We start from the raw sequence: 22657 nt of genomic DNA, 5'->3' as shown, positions 1-22657 counted from the left end.
AACTGCATGTCCTGGTATGTATATATATATATGTATTGCTTGCTATTTAGGAATAAAATCCTCTTCTCACCCACTTGTGTTTTGTATTGCTTCTGAATCTTAAACAAAACAACCACCTTGCATTTGGCAAGACACATTCTTTGGTTGCATATCACACTAGTTCTATTAAATACTCATGAGGAAACAGCCACAGCCAATTAAATAATAGAAACACTTCAGAAGGCAGAGACAGCTATGTGTTTATTTTAAAGCTTATAAACCACCCTTTCAGCAAAAGCTCTCAGGCTAGCGTGCCTTGAAAGCAATGCACACAAATACATTGAAATTCAAATGTACAGTACAAAAATGTTGGCATTTACACAACAATAAAAAATGCACAGAAACCTGAAACCCCAGCTACACAAAATGCTGGAATACCTGCACAATTCTGCCTCAGCCTAGTGCTGGGAGGACAAAAGTGGTATCAGGCAAGCTTCTTTGGAGAGGGAATTCTAATTATGAGGAGCCACAGGTGAAAGACACCCTCCAGTCAGTTCTCACCTGAACTTCAGATAGTGGGAAGACTTGGTCAATGTCCACCAACTAGGACAGCAAGGTTCACACAGATTTGTGTGGCACGAGGGTGTCCTTCACAATAATTGAGGATCAATGAATACATACTATTCAAAGTGGGCAGGAAGGAGGAGAGCATGGAGGTGGCCACAGGTAACATAAACAGAAGTCACTGACACACAAAGTGCCTCTGTCAGTGGAATGTTTCAAGCAGCTGTGAGGAACCTGTGGCCCTCCAGATGTTGCTGGTCTCAAACTCCCATCAGCTCCAGCAAGTCCATGACCAGGGATGAAGAGAATTAGAGTAATAACATCTGGATGGACCACAGCTGCCCTGTTCCTGGTCTGAAGGGGTGACAAGCAGTTTTTCTGTCCATGTGGAGTAGCTACCACCAATACTCTGGAGCGAGGGGAAAGACTCCAGTGATGTCTTGTCTAAATCAGAAGGGACAGGACTCGGGCCCAATGGCTGAATGCGGTCCTCTGGTCCTGGCTATATGGCCCTCAAGATGCCCCCACCAGGCCATGTCTTTTTCTAAGGCTGCATTACATCTCCCAAGCCACAACCCTCACTGGCCAGGTTTCACTCCCTCATGTGCTTCTTACTGTCTGGAATGCACTTCTGAATTTCTGAGGCTGCTTCTCACATGAGTAGTGTGAGTGTGTGTGTAGCAACCTCCCAAGGCATGGCAAAAAAAAATTTTGTGAATGAGAAAAGTGCTCCAACTACTTTTGCCTAACCACAGACATGTGGTCCCAGAAAATTTGCCCATGAGGAAATGTAACCCTTGGGTTGAAAAGGATGAGAGAGAAAACACCGCCACTCCCAACCTAAATTAAGAAGTTTGCATAGGCCTGTCTCTAAAAACCAGTGTGCAATGCATCCAATCCAGGTAGGGATTACTGCAAGCCAATCAGGACAGAGAATGTTCCTGAAGCAGGAAGTGGGTTCTGTGAAGCTATAGCGCACATTTCCACACTGTTTGTTGTGGGCTGGGAATCTGCACAACTCTGGTTTGAGACTCAGGTTCCCAGCCACATCTACAGCATAACCTGTCCAGGCATGGGAATCCTAGAATTCTGTATTTCCATCTCCTGGAACCTCACATTCTTCACCCTGTATTATTTGTACAGGCCAAGGGAAGGGCTGTGGTAGAAGCACATGTAGGCATCACAAAGCAGCCGGCGGGCATACGTGGGCAAGGATTTGGGATCCAGGCCTTGGAGCGCCTCAGGGGGCATTGCCAAATAGTCCGCTACTTCCGAGCAGGGCGTGACTTGGGGAATGTTAAAGCCATTCAGCCCACCTGGAAAAATAAGGAAATTAATAGGGTTAGGAGGAAGGGAAGACGACAAGGAGAAAAAGAAAGCAAAAGGATCCCCAAAAAGTGTATCTACATGGGGGGAAATAACTATTAATTCGTTCAGTTTATATCCCACCCTTCAGGCAATACGCTCTGCTGAAAGCCGCTCGGAGTGGCTGGGGAAACAAATAATAACAATAACAATAACAATAACAATTATTATTCTGATCAGCAGGCCCAAGAGGCTCAGTGGTTTAGACCACAGCGCCGTGTCACCCACACCCCTTTTTCCGAGTTTATGACAGGAAGTAGCTCTGGGTGTTCTTCCAAACAGGCAGGATAAGGCCACTCACCCTCACGGTCAGCCATACTGTCAAAGAAGAGCCACTGGTGGACATCTGGGCCATGGCGGGTAAACGCTACATAGTGGCTGGTCTCGATGCAAAGGACGCCAAAGAGCTGCATGGTCTGGCGGGGGATGAAGTCCGGCAAGGAGGCCAAGCGGGAAAGCTCCTCGGGGAGATGCAGCGGGCGAGGTTGGTGGCTGCGCCGGGCACGGTGTTTGTGGACCTACAGAGGGCAGGAAATGAGGTAGAAAAAAGAAGGAAAAAAGTCTTCTCCCTCACTCATAATACAGTGGTACCTCGGGTTAAGAACTTAATTCGTTCTAGAGGTCTGTTCTTAACCTGAAACTGTTCTTAACCTGTAGCACCACTTTAGCTAATGGGGCCTCCCGCTGCCGCGCAATTTCTGTTCTCATCCTGAAGCAAAGTTCTTAACCTGAGGTACTATTTCTGGGTTAGCGGAGTCTGTAACCTGAAGCATATGTAACCTGAAGTGTATATAACCTGAGGTACCACTGTACTAGAAACTCGGACATCCAGCGAAGCTGCATATTGGAAGGTTCAGGGCAGGCAAAATAAAGTGCTTTTGCACACAGAACGTGTGGATATGAGATTCCCGAAACTGCAAGAGAGGAGAGTGTTCTTGTGCTCAGTTCCACAGGCAACTGGTTGGCCACTGCAGGAACAGGAAGCTAGATTAGATGGGTCACTTGCCTAATCCAGCAGGACTAATAATAATAATAATAATAATAATAATATATTTATACCCCACCCATCTAGCTGGGTTTCCCCAGCCACTCTGGGTAGCTCCCAACAGAATATTAAAAGCATGATAAAACATCAAACATTAAAAGCTTCCCTAAACAGGGCTGCCTTCAGATGTCTTCTAAAAGTCAAGATAGTTGTTTATTTCCCCGACATCTGGTGGGAGGGCGTTCCACAGGGTGGACGCCACTACTGTTATTTAGGATGGAGCCTGAGAGGTGGAGGGTCACTGAGTTTTGGCATTGCACAGGGCATAACTGAAATTAGAGACTCCAAGGTCTATCCCCGACTCCAAGCTGGCACTCTTTTATCACACCGTTAATGTGGTGGGCTGAGAATGCTAAAGTGGTACCTTAAGACTGGAGCATTTGAAAGTTTTCTGAGGGAGGGGTGGCAGAGAGAGGCAATTTAGCTTCTTTCAGAAGAAGCGGCCATATGCTGAATGGTGCACTGGCCTGTTGGGAGGAAGAACATGACTGACTTCACCCTAAACAGGAACACTCCTGCTAGGAAGCGAGGGTGCGCTGCAATATTTTGTTCATGTTGATGGATTAAACTCATCCTTAATCCACTTGGCTGCCCAATCCCAAGATAATAAATAAATAATATTTTGTTTGTTTGTTTGTTTATACCCTGCCCATAATAAAAACACAATCAAACACCAGTCATTAAAAATTCCCTTAAAAGGGCTGCCTTTAGTTGTTTTCTAAAAGTCACTTTTATTTCCTTGACGTCTGATGGGAGGGCATTCCACAGGGCAGGTGCCACCACGGAAAAGGCCCTCTGCCTCGTTCCCTGTAACCCCACCTCTTGCATTGAGGGAACCGCCAGAAGTCCCTCAGCGCTGGACCTCAATGTCCAGGCAGAACGATGGGGGTGGAGACGCTCCTTCAGGTATACTGGGCCGAGGCCATTTAGGGCTTTAAAGGTCAGCACCATCACTTTGAATTGTGCTGAGAAACGTACTGGGAGCAATGTAAGTCTTTCAGGACCGGTGTTATATGGTCTTGGTGGCCGCTCCCAATCACCAGTCTGGCTGCCACATTCTGGATTACATACTTCAACTACCCAATACATATTTGGGCTAAAGATGAGATTCCCAGGCCTCAAAGGGTTTGAGGCGACTGGACTACAATCTCCCACTCCCCACTATAACTCATTTTCGCTCAAAGATATTGCAGAATTCTCTGTGAACTCCTTAAAAGACCATTTTTGTATAAGCGGTATACAGATAACATGAAATCAATGAAATTCTGTCCTGCTTTGATAAGCTGGTGACCAACCCCACGGTACCTGCTGACTGCAAAGCTTGCAAAACTGCTTGATGTGGTGAGCCCCAAAGCTGTGGTCCATGTAGCAATCCGGACACTCAGTCACAGCCAGCCCTTGGCAAATGCAGCACTCTCGGGGGCCTGCAATGGGTGGATTGGACACATTTGGGTCAGTCAAAGAAGTGGAAGTCTTGGGTTAAAGACACAAATAGCCTAAAAACACACACACAACAACAACAACAACTATAGTGATGGTAAACTAGAAGCACTTCCACTGCACACATTCCAAAAATGCCTCCCCCCCGCCAAATTGGAACTCTTGAAAAACCTTTCTGTTCTGCAAGTTTGACTAAGAAGCCTTTTCCCCCTAACAGATAAAGCGAAGTCCCTTCTTCACCCAACTTTATTTCTAGAACTCAATTATCAGAAGTATGTGTTTTCTCTGCTGGAGGAGACTCTTGAGAGTCCCATGGACTGCAAGAAGATCAAACCTATCCATTCTTAAGGAAATCAGCCCTGAGTGCTCACTGGAAGGACAGATCCTGAAGCTGAGGCTCCAAGACTTTGGCCACCTCATGAGAAGAGAAGACTCCCTGGAAAAGACCCTGATGTTGCGAAAGATGGAGGGCACAAGAAGAAGGGGACGACAGAGGACGAGATGGTTGGACAGTGTTCTCGAAGCTACAAACATGAGTCTGACCAAACTGCGGGAGGCAGTAGAAGACAGGAGTGCCTGGCGTGCTCTGGTCCATGGGGTCACGAAGAGTCGGACACGACTAAACAACAACAACAACAACAATGTGTTTTCTCCAAGGAGTTCAAAGTGGCTGAAATATAGTGAGGGGGTTGTGGTGGTGGTCGTGGTAATGTCTCCTCCTTCTCCATTCCTGTCCACTTGTAGTTTTCTCCCTACAAAGTAGACCTCTTTATTTCAGGGGCTGGAAACCTATTTTTCCAACCCAAAGGCCACGTTCCTTTGAGTAACCTCCCAGGGGCAAAAAGCCAAATGCCTGTGGCTTTATTCCCCACCAGCCCTGCAGTGACTTTCTTTTCCCGGAGTAATACACCTTCTTTGTTCTTTTAACCACCAGTCTATTCATTCTCTCTCTCTCTCTCTCTCTCTCTCTCTCTCTCTCTCTCTCTCACACACACACACACACACACACCCTTCCTTTCTTCCTCACACTCATGCACCAGCCCCCAGGATCTTGCCCACTATGGAATGTGTCCCTTGGACTAAAGAATGGCTTCTCATCCTTTCTGTAAATTATTGCTTAGCTTCCAGAGGGCATGGAGATACAGCTTTGTTTTTTTAAAAAAGGACAGGTTCCTCAAATGCATCTTCATTCCCACTCCTCTTTTCCTTCTCAAACACTTTCTGCACCATACCCTCTGAGACAGTCCTCTAAAAAAACAAATCATCATCACCCTTTTCCCTCTTCACTTCTGCCTCTCATCACCACCACTTACTGTCTTCCAGAAGGTCAGTCAGGTCAAGTTCCAGGCTGGGCTGTATGGTGCGAAAGGCCTTGAAGTTCTTCCCATTCCGCGGCATCTGCAGGATGAGGCAAGAGGGGGCCTGCCAGGGAGTAAGGAAGCACGGGGAATGGGAGAAGAGGAAGAATGGATGGGAGTTATTGATAGGGCCCTTTCCATAACATTCACAACACAAATGAGGTCTCCTTAAACACAGGTGACCTCCATTTTTGGAACCTGTTTATGGTCTCCTGCAGGAACATGCATGGTGGTGGGGAACTTGATCCCAACCATCTTTCCAGTCCTTGAACTCACCTCTGTGAACTTGAGGTCCCCAGTGACCAGAGATCCCTCCAGAAGCTCCTGAACCGTGGGCACTGCCCGGGTCAGGTGATCCTCAATAAATATCTGGTAGAAAATGCAGCCGTGGGGGTCCTGGCCAGCAGAGCTTCATGGAAAGAGGATAAAATAAAGGTGAGAAGATATCAACATCTAACCGAGCCACCTATCCTATCTACTCATAGTTCACTCAACCCTTTCCTCCAATCTCCACCCCCTCACAATTCACCCACAATTCCCTTTCAAAGGAGGTGGGGAGCTAAAACACTGTGCAAAGTGTCTTCCCACCTTCCAGTCATGCCTGGGCCACTGGCCACCTCTGCTGCTTCTGCCAGTTGGTGCTTATACTGGAGTTGGAAGTGGCCACTTACTGACAGCCATGTGAGCTGCAGCATGACAACAACCTTACATTTTTATGTCTATAAGAAGATATACACACATGTAGCACATGGATGGTAAGCCTAACTCACCGAATCTGGAAGAGTGGCTCCATTTTCAACACTCGGAAGAGCAGGGTGAGAAATTCCTCTGGGTCTGTGAGGGGAGAGGACATGAAGTAATCAAGCCCCACCAGCAACACCTTTTATTCAAACATATCAGTTTCCCACCCGTCACATCAATATCTTAAAAACAAGCAAAAAAACCCTAACTAATCATGCTGCCTGAGTTATCAAATTGAGAGTTAAGATCCTCATCCTTTCTGGCAACATGTTTTATACTGCAAATTGAGAACTGGATTTTAATGTAGCACTTTGAGGGCTTGTTTGTTTGATGCACAAAGAATGGGGAAACATTGCTCTGAGGTTCACAGAATCCATCTCCCTTCCTAATTCGTTATACAGAGTTATCCAAAGTCCAACACACAAGCACACCACAGGCTGCCATCAAACCTTTTTCTTCATGGGTAAAGCCAGAGGAATGTCCAGCCGTCTCCAGAACCTTCCGCAAGGCCATAATTTTGGTGGCACAGACATATCCATTCCTGTCATCGCAAAAAAACAAAACAAGAACAACGATGGTGTTATCACCAGGTTAGATTTGAAAGAGAAAGTGGTGGTGGGGAAAAGCAGCAGCAGCAGTATGTAACACATGCTTATAAGCAATACTACATTTTCTGCAAAATCAATTCTACTGAAATGGGAGTATTTTAACGAAATACAAGGCTCAGAAGAAACCCAAGTAGCTCAGAGGCTTGGTCAAAGAGGCTTCGCTTACCTGTACTTATTTCTTAAGGTTTACAAAGAAATGGATAAACAATCTTCTGGAACTCCTCCCCCCCGCCCATTTTCTATTTTTCCCCCATTACATGTTCACCAGCAGAAAATGTAATGGATTTCTTGGGAAGCGACTCAAAGTGTGGGAAAGTTTTTCTGAAAGACCCATCAAATTTTACACATCTTAATGTAACTTTGCCTTCACTTTCCCTTGGCGATGTCATCGCAGAGCAAAATCCGATGAACTATGCCATATTGTGACATTATCCTACCCATTACATACGGCTCCTGATGGCATAGGCCTGATCCAAGGAAAAGGAGGAAGCAGCAGGGGCATTTTAGCCATGGCTAGGGCAACACGAACTTACTTGCGCAAAGGGTTGACGATCTCCGTTCTCAGCAGATCCCGTGTTTCAGTGTAAGACGGACCATCATTCTTGTCTGCTGGGCGCAGCAGCATCGAATCCAGCACTGAGGTAAAAGTGAACATGCTGCAAGCGAGAAAAAGAGAAAGTGTGGTTATTAAGATGTCTGAATTCTGTCCCTGCCACCTCTTAGGAGCAGCTTCTAGCATTTAGTCCAGGGAATGGGAATGGAGAAGAAGATATGTATGTCTTGTTAAGTCCAAAAGAGAACAGAACCAGCCTTTTATATCTATCTACCTACCTACCTCTTTGTGTGTACAAAGTTAGTAAAGTGGATGCAGGTGGCACTGGGGTCTAAACCACTAAGCCTCTTGGGCTTGCCAATCAGAAGGTCGTGGTTCGAATCCCCATGACGGAGTGAGCTCCCATTGCTCAGTCCCAGCTCCTGCCTACCTAGCAGTTTGAAAGCACGCCAGTGCAAGTAGATAAATGGGTACTGCTGTGGTGGGAAGGGAAACGGCACTTCCATGCACTCTAGTTACTGTCACGGTGTCCTATTGTGCCAATAGCAGTTTAGTCATGCTGGCCACATGACCTTTTTCTAAAGTTAGTATATATGTTCCTGTGATTTCAGCAACAAAAAAACCCTCATTCAGTTTTCTTAAAGAGGAAAAACATTTCAGCTTCTGCCTTCATCAGCCGCTCTAACAAAAATGAAATGATATTGCTTCTAAGCTGGCAATTATAGAGCTTTGCTGAAGCTCTTTACCACCCTCTAAGATAAGATCATGCAACGTTTACATGTCCAGTTATGCAGAAGTTATCCCTCCTTGCTAAAATTGTTGGATCTGTTGGCATCTCTGCAGCAAATACTGTGGTTGTCAGAACGGATATGTTTAATCAACTTGCCAATCCACGTTTTGGTCCCAAGTGACAGATTTGCGATTTCTAAAACATGTGTGGATATTCTGGCACGTCCAAGTCCCAAGAGACTGTGATCTACTCACAGTATAAAAAGACTGACTGTGATCTACTCATTGTCATTGCCAGGAGTTGTTGAGCTTTTTTTATGGGAGGGTTGGCCAAAGGTGATCACTAAACTTCATTCCGCAATCTACCTGCAACACCCCCGCCAGTAGATTGTAATCTGCCTGTTGGACATGCCTGTATCTACATGAAATAATTTTTGTGGGGTGATATCCAACACTCATTCTGTTCACACAAGGAATTTCCCTTCCCTCTCCTCCAAGATCTGTTCAGGGCTTCCACCTGCTCCAGTCTTAGGAAGCTAACTTCTTGGTCTCTGCATCACGTCACCTCCCCGCTGCAACCTTACCAGAAGAGAGTGGCATCCAGGTAGCAGGAGTTGCAGTGACCTTGGATCCCCTTCTTCCATCCCGAGAGATGCTCCATGGCCTGGTCACCCAGCGGCGGCGGCGGTGTGTCCTCTTCCACTCTGCTGCTGGCGTACCCATGGAAGTCTTCGGGTGGATGGGGAGAAAGGGAGAACAGGTGAGGAACAGCACAGGGCCTCCTGGCGGCTTGCTTTACCCCTTTGCCTGGTTGCTCACGGATTTGACCTTGTGCTTTAGAGGCAGTGGAGATGCCTCTGGGGTTCCCAGTGAGCTGTCAAACATTAGAAGTGACAGGGAAAACAGGTCGGTCTTTTTCCTCCACTCCCTAGGATGAAATCACTGTGTACACATGGGAAGCTGCATGACACCAAGTCAGTCCATCGGGCCATTTAGTTCATTATTGTCTACACCAGTGTTTCCCAAACCTGTTGTTGGACTACAACTCCCATCATCCCTAGCTAGCAAGGCCAGAGGGTCAGGGGTGATGGAAATTGTAGTCCAAGAACAGCTAGAGACCCAACACTGGTCTACACCAGGCATGGCCAAACTAGGCCCTCCAGATGTTTTGGGACAACTCCCATCATCCCTAGCTAACAGGATCAGTGGTCAGGGATGATGGGGATTTGCCATGCACGGATCCCAAAGTTTACGTAACCAGAGAGTTACATAAACGGAAGTACAACTGTTGTAGGAAGACTGGGGTTTGAATCTCCACTCAGCCACAAAGCTCACTGGGTGACCTTTGGCCAGTCACCACCTCTCAGCCTAACCCACCTCACAGGGTTTTTGTGATGATAAAATGGGGAAGAGGGATAATTGCATGCTCCTCCCTAGAGGAAAGGTGGAACATAAACATATTTATAACAATCTACGCCATACCCAAGGGGTTGCAACGCAAAACGGGGTTCTCCATATTCTGCAGAGAGCCGAAGCGCGAGTCGGGACGACAGTGGCGCAGCTTGATGAAGAGTGCTTTGTTGGGTTGGCAGTGGAAGTAGCGGGCCCCTCTGTACTGGCCGTCTGTGCATCCCGAAGGCAGTGGCTCCTCCTGGAAAACATACAAGGCCCATCCTTTACAAGATTCTGTAGCTGTGGCTCCTGCATTGGGGGGGGGGGGCGGAGTAGATGAACCTTTGGGTTCCTGCCAGCTCTACACTTCTATGATTTTATGACTTGAACCCTTCAGCTTGCGATGGCACACGTCATCTTTACATACCAGCTGGGCCCCTGTTTTTAACCGAAGGCAAGACAAGACTCATCGCACCTAAACAGGTAGTAAATGAGTACCGCAGAGCGGTTAATAACAGTGCTGCAAGATTCACCGTATTTTTCGTCCTATAGGGCGCACCGGCCCATAGGACGCACCTCGTTTTTGGGGGGGAAAATGAATTTTAAAAAATTATTTCCCCCCCCCCCAGCCGCAGCTGCTGCCCCAAGCCTTGCGCACACCTGCCCAAAGCACAGGGCACCCTCTGGAGGGCTCCGCGTGCTTCGGGCTGCAGGCTGCCGCCCCAAGCCTCACGCGCCCAGCGGGACCTGCTGCCCCAAGCCTCGCGTGCAAGGCTTGCAGACACTCGCCGGGGCTGCAGGCTGCTGCCCGCAAGCCTTGTGAGCCCGCGGGAACTCCCGCCAGGCTTGCAAGGCTTGCGGATAGCTTCCTGAAGCCTGGAGAGCGAGAGGGGTCGGTGCGCACCGATGCCTCTCGCTCTCCAGGCTCCAGCGAAAGCCTGCATTCGCCCCATAGGACGCACACACATTTCCCCTTCATTTTTGGAGGGAAAAAAGTGCGTCCTATGGGGCGAAAAATACGGTAAGTTCAAGCACATTTCACGTAAAATGTTAAGATAAGCCTGCTGGGTCAGGCCAGAGTCCAATCCAGCATTCTGTGGCTGATCGAATGCATGTGGGAAGTCTGTAAATTGGACATAGGCACAACAGCACCTGCAATTCTGAGCAAGTGGCGGATCCTTAATCCATTACAGCAATGGTTCAATCTTCCACTGTTTGTTTGGCTGGCCTTGCTGGATGCCTGAAGTGTATAAATTCATGGCTTTTGGCAATTTCCAAAGGGAAGGAGAGTAACTGAGCAAAACAGGTGCATCTTTGAAATGTGAAGCTTCCAAGATTAAATTAACGATTACCAATAGTTCACCCTAACAGAGACTTGCAATTAGGCGGCTCAACATCAAACAGATGACGGACCAGCGTTCTGGCCCCACAAGCAAAAGATAACTATTTTTGGAAGAGCATATGGAAATTCACTGCACAGATTTTATACTGAAGCCATCGTGTGCAACAAAATGAGCACGTGATTCAGGTGGCACACACCCCAGCCTGCCACAACCTTGTTCTCACCAGCTCCAGCCCAGCAATAGCTTCATCCTCATCAGGGGGCTCCCCAATCCATCGGATCACCCCGTAGATCGGTGGATCGTTCACCTCCACCACGGAATTGATCTCCAAGAGGTGGTGGTTATACTGCTTGTCCTCCTCTTCCTCTTTGTCTTCCTCCTCATCATCAACATCTTCCTCCTCCTCCCCATTTTTCTTCTTCTTCAAAACTCTCAAGTCTTTCGTCTTGTGGTCCCCCAGTTCTCTGGAAGGAGCCAAGCTTCGGGGCTCCTTGGGTGAGCACTCTTCCAGTTTGGGGGGATACTTGATGGATGAGGGGGAGGGGCAATCTTCAAATTCATCTGAGGTGGGTGAAGAGGAATTGCTGGGCAAAGTCTCAGGGAGTCTGTCAGCTTGTTCTTTAGAGAGGGAGAGAGAGAAACAACAGCAGATTACATAATCCAGCACCTCAAGCCTAAAAATATGCTTCCAATTTGGCCACTAACCCTCCCAAGTGTGCAGTTCTGGAGTTCAGGAGAGAATCTCAACTTTAAAATGGAGGGGCAGGGAAATCTGAACAAGTTTCTAGCCCTTAAGGGTATGCAATTAGCAATGTGGGGCAATGCCTAGGAAAAATTTTGAAGGCCAACAGGAAAAGGGGAGGGGGCTGGTCTCATCGCCTGGTCCCTCTCACTAGCTAGAAGAAGAAGAATTTTGCAAAAACACAGAAAACGATCTGGATTTGCATAAAATTTAACTGTCATTGGTTAATTTTGAGTGGTGTTTACATAGCTTTACTGAGTTCCTGTGACTTCCGGCTGCCAAAAAGCCCCATGTAAAGCTATACCTTTGCTTTACTATTGGCTGGGTAGCAATATATACTTTTTAAAAATGATGTCTGACACTTTTCATTATTATATTTATTACTACTACTATTATGCAGTGGAAGACAGGAGTGCCTGGCATGCTCTGGTCCATGGGGTCACGAAGAGTCGGACACAACTAAACGACTAAACAACAACAACAACAAAAACTACTATTATTATGAAAAGTTGTCAAAAATTGAATAACACTTCTTAAAATCCTTTCTTAATCCCTCTGTAGCCAGCCAAGTAGTTACATGTGCCTGCTAACAAAGAAGGCGGAGGAGGAGGAGAAGAAGGGAAACCTCAGGCCCAAGGCTCCTCTATTTGGCCCTTGAAACTCTGCCCTCACTGGTCCCAATCTGCACTCCTGTTCAATGCCTTTGCCTGGCTGGAATTTGTCCTTGAACTCTGATTATGTCTCTTTCTTTTCTGGACAGAGGCTAGGGAGGGTTTGTGAGCATGTGTAGAAACCAGCTTGCTACGCAAAGGTAAAATTAAGGTTCATTGGCCTGCCCACATTTGCCTCTCGCCCCAACCACCACTGGGATTTATACGTATGGCTAAACTACTATAAGTGGTAGTGGCGGCCACAAACATTTGACAGCTTTGTCTTCCATTAAATTGCCTAATCCTCTTTGAAGTTAGTGATCACCCAGTTCTTTCTCTGCTGGTGGAGGCAGCATGTGTTGGGGATTGCTGCAGAGCAAGGCAGAGATTGTTATCTATGTTTAGTCTTTGTGTGAAGCAAGGTCACTGGAATGAAGCCGTGCTCATGCGCAGCTTCTCTGGGACTGAAAAGTGAAATTTATGTTCTGGAAGAGGTTTGTGACTAGCTGAAGAGTGGATCAGTGAGATCGCTGAGTAGCAGTGGATCAGTGAAGCTGTGCAGAAGCAAGGACACTCTTGATAGACTGTGGTTCTTTTGGGAGAGAGAGATAGTAATTCTGTCCAAGTGTGCCTTTCTCTAAGGAAATGTTTAGGAACCTTGTATATACTGCAACCAATTAAGCTGTAAAAGCCGATATAAAAGTAATTATGTCTGACTGCAGGGACGTGGGTGACACTGTGCGTTAAACCACAGAGCCTAGGGCTTGCCGATCAGAAAGTCAGCGGTTCGAATCCCCGCGACGGGGTGAGCCCCCGTTGCTCTGTCCCTGCTCCTGCCAACCTAGCAGTTCGAAAGCACAAAGTGCAAGTAGTTAAATAGGTACCGCTCCGGCGGGAAGGTAAACAGCATTTCCATGTGCTGCTCTGGTTAGCCAGAAGGGGCTTAGTCATGCTGGCCACATGACCTGGAAGCTGTACGCCGGCTCCCACAGCCAGTAAAGCGAGATGAGCACCGCAACCCCACAGTCATCCTAATGGTCAGGGGTCCCTTTGCCTTTATGTCTGACTGCTGGTCTGTCATGTGGATTAATTGTTTTCCATCTGTGCTTCGGCATTCCACCCACACAGAGTCTCTGCTACCTGGCAACTGTGCTGGACTAGTGCCCACTGGGGAACCATTACTGGACCCACTTGGCAGTGGGTTATGATGGGTTAAATCATAAACCCCACAGTATGCTGGAATAACCTCAGTCAGCAGAGCAGGAGACCCTTCATTTCAGGGTTGTGAGTTCAAGTCCTATGTTGGGCAAAAGATTCCTGCATCACATAGAGTTGGATTTGATGACCTTTGTGGGCCTTTCCAACTCTACAGTTCTATGAATACTAACTGATGGGACTCACAAGTGTGGAGGATGCTGCTGTTTCCAGGCGTCCTGTTTCCAGGTATTCCCATAAGTATCTGGGAAGAGCACCAGACCAGATGGACCATTCCTGGGCTCTTTTTATGCAGCCTCCAGAAGTTTGCACAGGTGGAAATGAGGCCCTTGGGCTAATATAGGTCCCTCAGACCTGCTACATAAAAACAAAAAACAAAAGACCAGACGACATCCAAGTATTTTCATTATTGTACAACTCACCTTTGTGTACTTTAGAGATGGGCAGGAGCATCCCATACTCAGGAGATGGGATATGGCACAAGACACGGTTTCTGAAGAGGCCACCCCAGGACCCGACTGGTTTATCCTAGAATGAGACAGTAAAAGAGAGTCTAGGGTCCCTGGACTGGCTGTTCATCCCTGTCCCCTAATCACCACGTAGCACGGCTGGGGTGGGCACTAAGGTGGACATTGCCAGCATCTGCAAAGGGCCCACACCTAACAGAAAGCCCACGGATTTGCTGCCGTAGGGAGGTAGACTTATGGAAGGGCTTGGTGAATCCATGGAGAGTGTCTTGGGCCTTCAAAACCTGGAGCCCACATTCGGCATACCCAGAACAGTAGGTTGGAGTGAGGTGTGGAGGCCAGGGTGGGGAATTGAGGGAACACAAGAATCTGCCTTATTCAAGTGTTCCTCTTCCTTTTCTGCCTCCTTTCCCTTGTGTTCCATGTTTTGCCTGTGGGTGAGGCCTGTCTTGTTCTGACAGCACATAAGCTGCTCTGGGAGCCTTTTTTAGTTCAACAGCAGGGTACAAATGCTCTAAATCTGCGGGGAACCCTGTTTTTTCAAAAGCCAACCCATGGACCCCCTACTTTTGACAATGTTGATATTTCTATGGTAGTTTTTGTTATGTGAACGGTGCCACGGACCCCCCTGGGTGGGTTATGCAGTCGCCCTGGCATCCATGGAGCACTGATTGGGAGCTACTGTACTAAATCAATCCATTAATACTGAATCAGAACAACTGGTCCATTTAGCGTAGTATTGTTTGCACTGACTGTGCTTAAGAATAACGAACAGGGAATTTTTCCCAACCTCACCTGAAGATGCCAGGAATTGAACCATGGATTTTCTGTATGCAAAGTAGATGCTCTACCACTGAGCCAGGACTCAGGGGCGGACGAGACACAAGGAGTCATCGCTAAACATGTTTCCTGAAGCTCCAGGAGATTTAAAGCACGTTGGCTGGCATTAACATGGGAATATCTAACCAACAGCATTTTTAAGGCCACAATGCCCATCATCCCTGACCTTTAACTCACTTTGGGGGATCTAGTACTCAAAATGGGTGTGAGATTAAATATTGCTTGCAGTATGGAGAGTGGGTTCCTTCAGCCTGACCCCCACACCCCCAATTCTTCCGTCTGCCTCTCAGCAGAGGGCAGTAGAGAAGGGTTGACACCTCCTTACCAAGTGTATCCCCACGAACACCCCAGTCTCCTGTTTCTTGGGGAGGTAGTCGCAGTACACCACTGTGCCGGTGGGGGTGCTGTCATCCATCTTGAAGAAAACACGGTCCCCAATCTCCAGTTCCGGAGTCGACAAGGGATCTCCCGTCGTCAGCTGGATCCGCGTGCATTCCCTGATGCTGCCTCTCGGGGGCGCTGGTGGGCTGCCTTCGGGCAAGTCATCCGGCTCAATCCGGTTGACAGGGACAAAGACTCCACAGTTCTCCCGGCAGGAGAAGAACTTGTGGCCTTTGAAAGTGCCGTCGGTGAAACCCTTCCCGGCTGCTGAGCCCTACAAAAGTCAAGGAACAGGGCTCATCTCAAAAGTGCTCCCTCCTTTATTTCTCCCCACCCCTATTTTATCCTCACCAAAACCCTGTGAGGTAGGCTAGGACAACAGACCACGACTGGCCCAATATCACAAAGTGAACTGTGTGGCCAAAGAAGAATTTGAACCTGTGTCTCCCCAGTCTCCGTCAAATGCTTCGAGCACATACTTTCTTCCATATAATTTCTCCAGCATTCCCTACACCATTTTCCTTTCCTTGTGTGAGAGAAAGAGCTATACCGGTTGAAGCTATGCCTGTGAAACGCTTTTTGCGTTTGTTGTTTTTTGCAATTATACTTTGCCCATTGAGTTCAACGTTGAAATAAATTACGACAATGTGGGGCAAGAAACAGATGGGCAGATAAAACTGTGGTGCCTGTGTGTGTGCGTGTGTGCGCACAGGTCTTATCTTCCTTGGAAGGAGGAACTAAAAACCTGTGCGCTAAGAAGAGAATATACCGTATTTTTTGCTCTATAGGACTCACTTTTCCCCTCCTTAAAAGTAAGGGGAAATGTGTGTCCGTCTTATGGAGTGAATGCAGGCTGCACAGCTATCACAGAAGCCAGAACAGCAAGAGGGATTGCTGCTTTCACTGCGCAGCGATCCCTCTTGCTGTTCTGGCTTCTGAGATTCAGAATATTTTTTTTCTTGTTTTCCTCCTCCAAAAACCAGGTGCGTCTTGTGGTCTGGTGCGTTTTATAGAGCGAAAAATACGGTATTCTGCACAGAGATACTTTTTTTGCAAAAACAAACCTGCTAACGGACTCCACAGAGGATGCCCTTCCCACCAACTCACCACAAGTTCAACGCCAAAGATGATGCTGGTATTGTGCTTGCTCTTGTCTATGGGCCCACGGTATCGAATGATGCCTCGAACTTTCTTCCCGGAGGCGGAAGTGATCTGGACCCTGACTTGGTCCCCCTCGCGGAGGGCGCTGAGCCGCTGCATCAACTGCTCCTTCTTGAACAGCGCAAGGCGCTCGTCTCCGTTGGTCACAGCTTCCAGGAGTCCAGAAGAGGCGCCCGTCAGTTCCACGGCTACCCGTGGAGGCAGCAGAACCACTTTCTCTGTATCCATGACCCTGACCCAGAAGGTTCCGTCTGGCGATGCCCCACGGCCATCCTCTAGGCACAGCAGGCTGCCTCTGGCCACCTTGACCTCCCGCCCTGCCTTGCTGGGCCCCGCAAAACTTTTCACAGCAATTAAGAGTTGCCGGGGCTTCATTGCTGCTGCAGAGGTGAGAGACAAATCAATTGCCTGTGTGAGGAGAAAGGAAAAAGAACAAGACAGTTTATTGACTACAGTATTCCCTCTATTTCTGACATTCTTGCTATGAGCAGGGCTGGGCGATATCTGGTTTTCAGCATTGCGATATCTCACCAGCTAAACATCGCCCGCCCTGTGGAACGCCCTCCCATCAGATGTCAAGGAAATAAACAACTACAGTGGTACCTCGGGTTAAGAAACGAATTCGTTCCGGAGGTCCATTCTTAACCTGAAACTGTTCTTAACCTGAGGTATACCACTTTAGCTAATGGGGCCTCCTGCTGCCTCCACACCGCCACCACACGATTTCTGTTCTCATCCTGAAGCAAAGTTCTTAGCCTGAGGTACTATTTCTGGGTTAGCGGAGTCTGTAACCTGAAGCGTCTGTAACCTGAAGCACCTGTAACCAGAGGTACCACTGTATCTGACTTTTAGAAGACATCTGAAGGCAGCCCTGCTTAGGGAAGTTTTTAATATTTGAGGTTTTATCATTTATTATTATTATTATTATTATTATTATTATTATTATTATTATTCTGTTGGGAGCCACCCAGAGTGGCTGAGGAAACCCAGCCAGATTGTTGGGGTATAAATAATAAATTATTGTTGTTATTATTATTATCGCATTATACCGATATATCACAATGTCTGAAATAAGGATGGAGCTATGTAGAGGCATTGGCTGGCTTCACGGTTTTCCCCACATTGTGATTTTTTGCATAGCACACAAACACACAGAGAGAGAATCATAGTACCGTAGAATGGTAGAGCTGGAAGGGACCACTGAGGTCATCTAGTCCAACCCCCCGCAATGCAGGAATCTTTTGCCCAACACGGGACTCGAACCTGCAACCTTGAGATTAAGAGTCTCATGTTCTGCGTACTGAGCAGCAATAATCTGTTTGGGTGAAGAGGAAGAGCTGCGTCATGGTTCACGGTATATTGCCAGGTCAAAAATTATGAAACTGGTATCACTATATGGACTTCAAACCGGTTTTGGGAGATGAGTGCTGTTTACTATGCAACACCAAAAGAAAGGACTGCCAGGCTGAAAAGATTACCCGCTCTGGAATCCCACAGCTAATTCTCCCCTGGTCTCCTCGCTGGCCCAAATAGGACTAATTTAGCCAGCTAGCCCTGGGGATCATCTAATGTTTATTGGATGGATTTCCCCCCTAAATTGATTTTTGAATTCTGAATTTATTGTTATTCACGTTTCATACGGTATTTTATGCTGTTTTTTGTTGCATCAATTAAGTGTTTTAAATTTGTTGTTAGCCGCCCTGAGCCTGTTTTTTTTGAACCGGGAATGGCGGGGTATAAATAAAAATTTATTATTATCAAGGAACTGCAAGGCTTTCAGAAGTGCAGGCTTAGAGGCACAGCATCTGCTCTGTGTGCAGAAGTTCCCAGGTTCGTTCCCCGAAAACTCTAGGTAGGGTTGGGACAGACCCCACCCCCCCACCCCCGTCTGAAAACCTGGAGAGCTGCTGCCAATCAGTATATATAATACTGAGTGAGGTGGACCAATGGTCTGACTCGGTAGGAGACTACTATATAAGGAATTTTCAAGAGGGGCCCATAAAGCCCACTAACTACAGTACTCTGGTTTTGTGGCTGGGGAAGGGAGACATACTCAAAACAGCCCTAGGTGCAATGTAGTGGCCATTTGAAATGGCAGTATTTTTTCCTCCCATTATCTACCCCAGTGTGGATAAAAATCAACAATTTATTTTTTTTTTTTTAAAAAAAATCAGATTTGGTTCATTTAAATCAGATTTTTTAAAATTTAAATCGGTTTTTTTTAAATAAAATGCTTTTGGAGGAAAAATCTTTCTAAAGATAGTTTTCTATTTAAGTTACATTATAGTCCATCAGGAAATAAGGATTTGTTTTTGGTTTTTCATGTGTGCTAAAACTCCATCTAAATGTTGTTTTTAAAAAATTGTTTGACCACATCAGTTAACAAGCATGGATAGATTTGCTATAATGTTGTTGTTTCAGTTAAATAAATTGTTATTAAGGAAGTGATTATTTTTCTCCTTCAGCAGCAGAAAAGTTGTCCAATTATAGTTAACTTATTAAACTTCACAATAATTTCATAATTATCTATGTATTTCTAATAGTATGACAAAATCAGTAATTTTTGATTTAACTGGAAAAAGTAATCTGAAAATTTATTATTCCAAAAATGAAACCTTCATATGGTTGTAAATATTAAGATTATACCAGCAAGAATGAGTCTTTCTGTAAAAAAGAAATGATTTTAATCAAGTGTTACTGACTAGTGATTTAAATCGATTTGATTTAAATCAAATCCACACCATTTGGACATTTGGGGGCTGTCCCTAAAACCATGGAATCTAGTCACCCATTCTATAGTGTACTGTTTTCAGTGGGACTTACATCTGAGTAAGTATATTTTTAGATTTATTTATTTTATTCCATTTTACATACACCTCCCACCCACCAAGGAACTCAAGGGGCTATACAGTGGTACTTTGGGTTAAGTACTTAATTCGTTCCGGAGGTCCGTTCTTAACCTGAAACTGTTCCTAACCTGAAGCACCACTTTAGCTAATGGGGCCTCCTGCTGCTGCCGCGCCGCCGGAGCATGATTTCTGTTCTCATCCTGAAGCAAAGTTCTTAAACCGAGGTACTATTTCTGGGTTAGCGGAGTCTGTAACCTGAAGCGTATGTAACCTGAAGTTTATGTAACCCGAGGTACCACTGTACGTGTTTCCCGCTTTTCAGTTTATCCTCACAACTGAGGTGAGAGATCATGACTGGGCCAAGGCCACCCGGAGAGATTCATGCCCAAGTGGGGATTCAAACCCTGGTCTCCCAATGCTCTAACCACTATGAAGAAGGCGGCGCAGCAGAGACTGTACTTCTTGAGAATCCTAAGGAAAAACCATCTTCCGCAGAAACTGCTGCTTGCCTTCTATCACTGTGCCATTGAGAGCGTGCTCACTTATGGCTTATGTGTGTGGTACGGAAGCTGTACTACCCAGAACAGGATGGGGTTGTGCAGAGTTGTTAAGGCAGCAGAGAGCATTGTTGACTGCCCACTCTCCACCTTAGAGCAAATTTATGCCACAAGGTGCCATAGGAAGGCGCTGGACATAGTAAAAGATCCATCGCATCCTGGTCACTGTCTCTTTGAGCTCCTGCCGTCGGGATGGAGATACAGGACGATGAAGACAAGAACGAGCCGTCTCAAGAACAGCTTCTTCTCCAGAGCGATCTCGGCCCTGAATGGGAAGCCTGGACTTTGAAAGTCATCTAATCTTCCTTGCTGTATTATACTGTATTGTTTTAATTAGTGTTTTTATGGAGCAGTCAAGTAATTTCGTTGTCCCCGAGAGGGGGCAATGACAATAAATATATTATTATTATTATTATTATTATTATTATTATTATTATACCACACTGGCTCCAGCTAGCTGGGGTCTGGGTGTATAAAAACGCCCAGGAACCTTGCAATTTACCAACGGCATATACATAGAGACACCCCCCCACCCTTTGCTCACACCCACACCAAACATTTATAGCATATGGATACCCCCCAAGTAATATTGGGAACTGCAGTTTGTTAAGGGAATTGCAGCCCTGTGAAGTGTAAACTACAGTTCCCACGAGACTTTTGGGGAAGTTGTGTGCTTTAAATGTACACTGTGGGCGTGACCTTTGCTTTTCTGGGTTAGGACCAGTGTTCCTGAAGCACCAGCCTTCCCTAACCTTGTGCCCTCCAGATTAGAACCGAAGCAGTGTGAATGACCCAAGCACAAACAGTATTGAAAGCTGGGAGGCATGTGACTTCCCCATTAGCATCATGTGCACAAATAATCATAAACTTGCAATCAAAACAACATTTGGAGGGGTCTTCTCTCTACCACTTTCTGTGTTCAAACATACCTTAAAGCTGGAACACCTTTAATTGAACAAGGGTATTGCCCTACACTTATTGCCATACTGGATCCAGTATATGCAAATAAGATAAAACTTGGTATGCAATTGCCAATATAAATAAAATATATGCACAGAGGACTAATATATTTTTCACTCGCCTGCGCCTTTAGAATTAAATTGCAGACTTTTCTAACCCACAGATAAAGTAAAATAGAAAGAGAGGAAGAGGAAATAAATGCCCCAAGAAAAAAATTAGTCAAACTCAGGAATTTCCCTGTCAACACCCTGTTTCCTTCCTTCCGCCACAGGATTGCAAACTTTAGAAACCACCCCTTTTAACAACAGCCTGAATCTAAAGACTCATAAGGCTCATCAACTTTGTCCCCCCCAAAAAATTTTACTTGGCTGTAAGCTCTGCACCAAACTGGAACAGGAGCAAGCCAGGTTGGCTTTTGTCTGGTCAGTTGGCAATCGCATGGCCCTCTAAGTTCTTAGCCACCATGTTATTCCTCCATGCATGCATATTTCTTAATTTCTGAAAGAATGCAAAGGTTGTCAGGCTTTAGGCCTAATTAAAAATCTCACACACACCACCCCGAACTACCTTGCATTCAACACCCGCTGTGGAATGTCCCGATCTGCGAGCCCTGGGAGACACTCTGCACGTGCTCAGATGCCTTCCTCACACCCCAAGACGTTCCCATCACGGCTAAGCCTCTGGCTGACACTGACCCACGAGCGCAGACACACTCCGACCTGGTGAGCCTTTTACAGGTTGCAAAAGGGAAACAAAAAGGAACTATTCGCTTTCCGAAACAAGTTAGCATTTAAAAACAAACAAACAAACGTATAGATAAGTAGATTCTTGCCTGTGTGCGAGAAAAATCAGCAAGTCAAAGGCTGCCCCAAATGCAAACTCACCTCTCCCCTTCAGCTCCTACCTGGAGGCGGTGACTTAACTTTTTCAAGCGCATGCAACAAGATTTCCCCCTACTGATGTTGGAACCACGTTTAAGGAAGTTGCTTTTAAAGGGGCGGAAGGTGAGAGCCAATGGGAAGCGACGCGAAAGGGAAAGGCGACCAATCAGAGCGGAGATTGGGGAGGACTAGAAGCAGATGTAAACGAGGAAGGAGAGAGAAATGTATGATGTTGGTGATGGGTGGAGCTTAGCTGAGGCTGAAAGTAGCTTTAACATCACCTCAGTACCCTGCTATATATATATAATGATGACTTGTCTCCCACCTTTCATCAGAAAGTTCCAGGGCGGCTTACAGCAAAATACAGCATTAAAAACAGTTTAGAATTATAATCACAACTGGTGGGAGACAAGTCATCACCACCCAGCAGTTTGTATAAATTTACAGTTCATCATGCCAACTTCAACTGGCTGGTGCTGTTTTGATAAAATCTTGGTTAAATGGGCAGCAGCAGGCAAGCTTAGCCATCCTACCCACCTTCTGTTTGGTTGGCAACCTCAGTTTAGCCCCAGGACCTATTTTTACCAGCACTACAGTGGTACCTCAGGCTACATACACTTCAGATTACATACGCTTCAGGTTACAGACTCCGCTAACCTAGAAATATTACCTCAGGTTAAGAACTTTGCTTCAGGATGAGAACAGAAATTATGCAGCAGCGGCAGCAGGAGGCCCCATTAGCTAAAGTGGTGCTTTGGGTTAAGAACAGTTTCATGTTAAGAACAGACCTCCAGAACGAATTAAGTTCTTAACCTGAGGTACCACTGTAGTTGCTGT

The 22657-nt window shown here is 46.4% G+C and overlaps 1 protein-coding gene across 3 annotated transcripts; it reads right to left on the bottom strand.

The window, feature by feature from the left end:
• Positions 1-222: 222 nt before the first annotated feature.
• On the bottom strand, positions 223-21926 carry LOC310828782 (ubiquitin carboxyl-terminal hydrolase CYLD-like). 3 transcript variants are annotated; one of them, XM_083706621.1, is made up of 15 exons: positions 21824-21926; positions 16520-16981; positions 15357-15686; positions 14147-14252; positions 11341-11735; positions 9865-10033; positions 8967-9111; positions 7634-7756; positions 6942-7033; positions 6522-6585; positions 6028-6160; positions 5707-5815; positions 4259-4377; positions 2210-2426; positions 223-1859 (listed from the first exon to the last, which is right to left on the bottom strand). In XM_083706621.1, the coding sequence occupies exons 2-15, from the start codon at positions 16946-16948 to the stop codon at positions 1675-1677; spliced, it is 2616 nt and encodes an 871-aa protein (XP_083562747.1). In that variant the 5' UTR covers positions 16949-16981; positions 21824-21926; the 3' UTR covers positions 223-1674. The 3 variants fall into 3 exon arrangements, with proteins under 3 accessions (XP_083562747.1, XP_083562746.1, XP_083562748.1); XM_083706620.1 differs by having other exon boundaries at positions 21844-21920; XM_083706622.1 differs by lacking the exon at positions 21824-21926 and adding an exon at positions 21507-21668.
• Positions 21927-22657: the final 731 nt, after the last annotated feature.

Source organism: Podarcis gaigeae, assembly GCF_964106915.1.
Source record: "Podarcis gaigeae genome assembly, chromosome: 13".
Classification (NCBI taxonomy): domain Eukaryota; kingdom Metazoa; phylum Chordata; class Lepidosauria; order Squamata; family Lacertidae; genus Podarcis; species Podarcis gaigeae.
Note: the sequence above shows the minus strand (reverse complement) of the source record. Positions and strands in the feature narration are given on the sequence as shown.

Excerpts from the sequence above, each read along its gene's own strand:
- LOC310828782 (XM_083706620.1), bottom strand. The coding sequence starts at position 21,876 with ATGCGCTTGAAAAAGTTAAGTCACCGCCTCCAG. Across the intron at positions 7,757-8,966 it reads CTGGATGCCACTCTCTTCTG|CATGTTCACTTTTACCTCAG; the intron begins GTAAGGTTGCAG and ends TCTCGCTTGCAG. Across the intron at positions 1,860-2,209 it reads CAGTATGGCTGACCGTGAGG|GTGGGCTGAATGGCTTTAAC; the intron begins GTGAGTGGCCTT and ends TTATTTTTCCAG.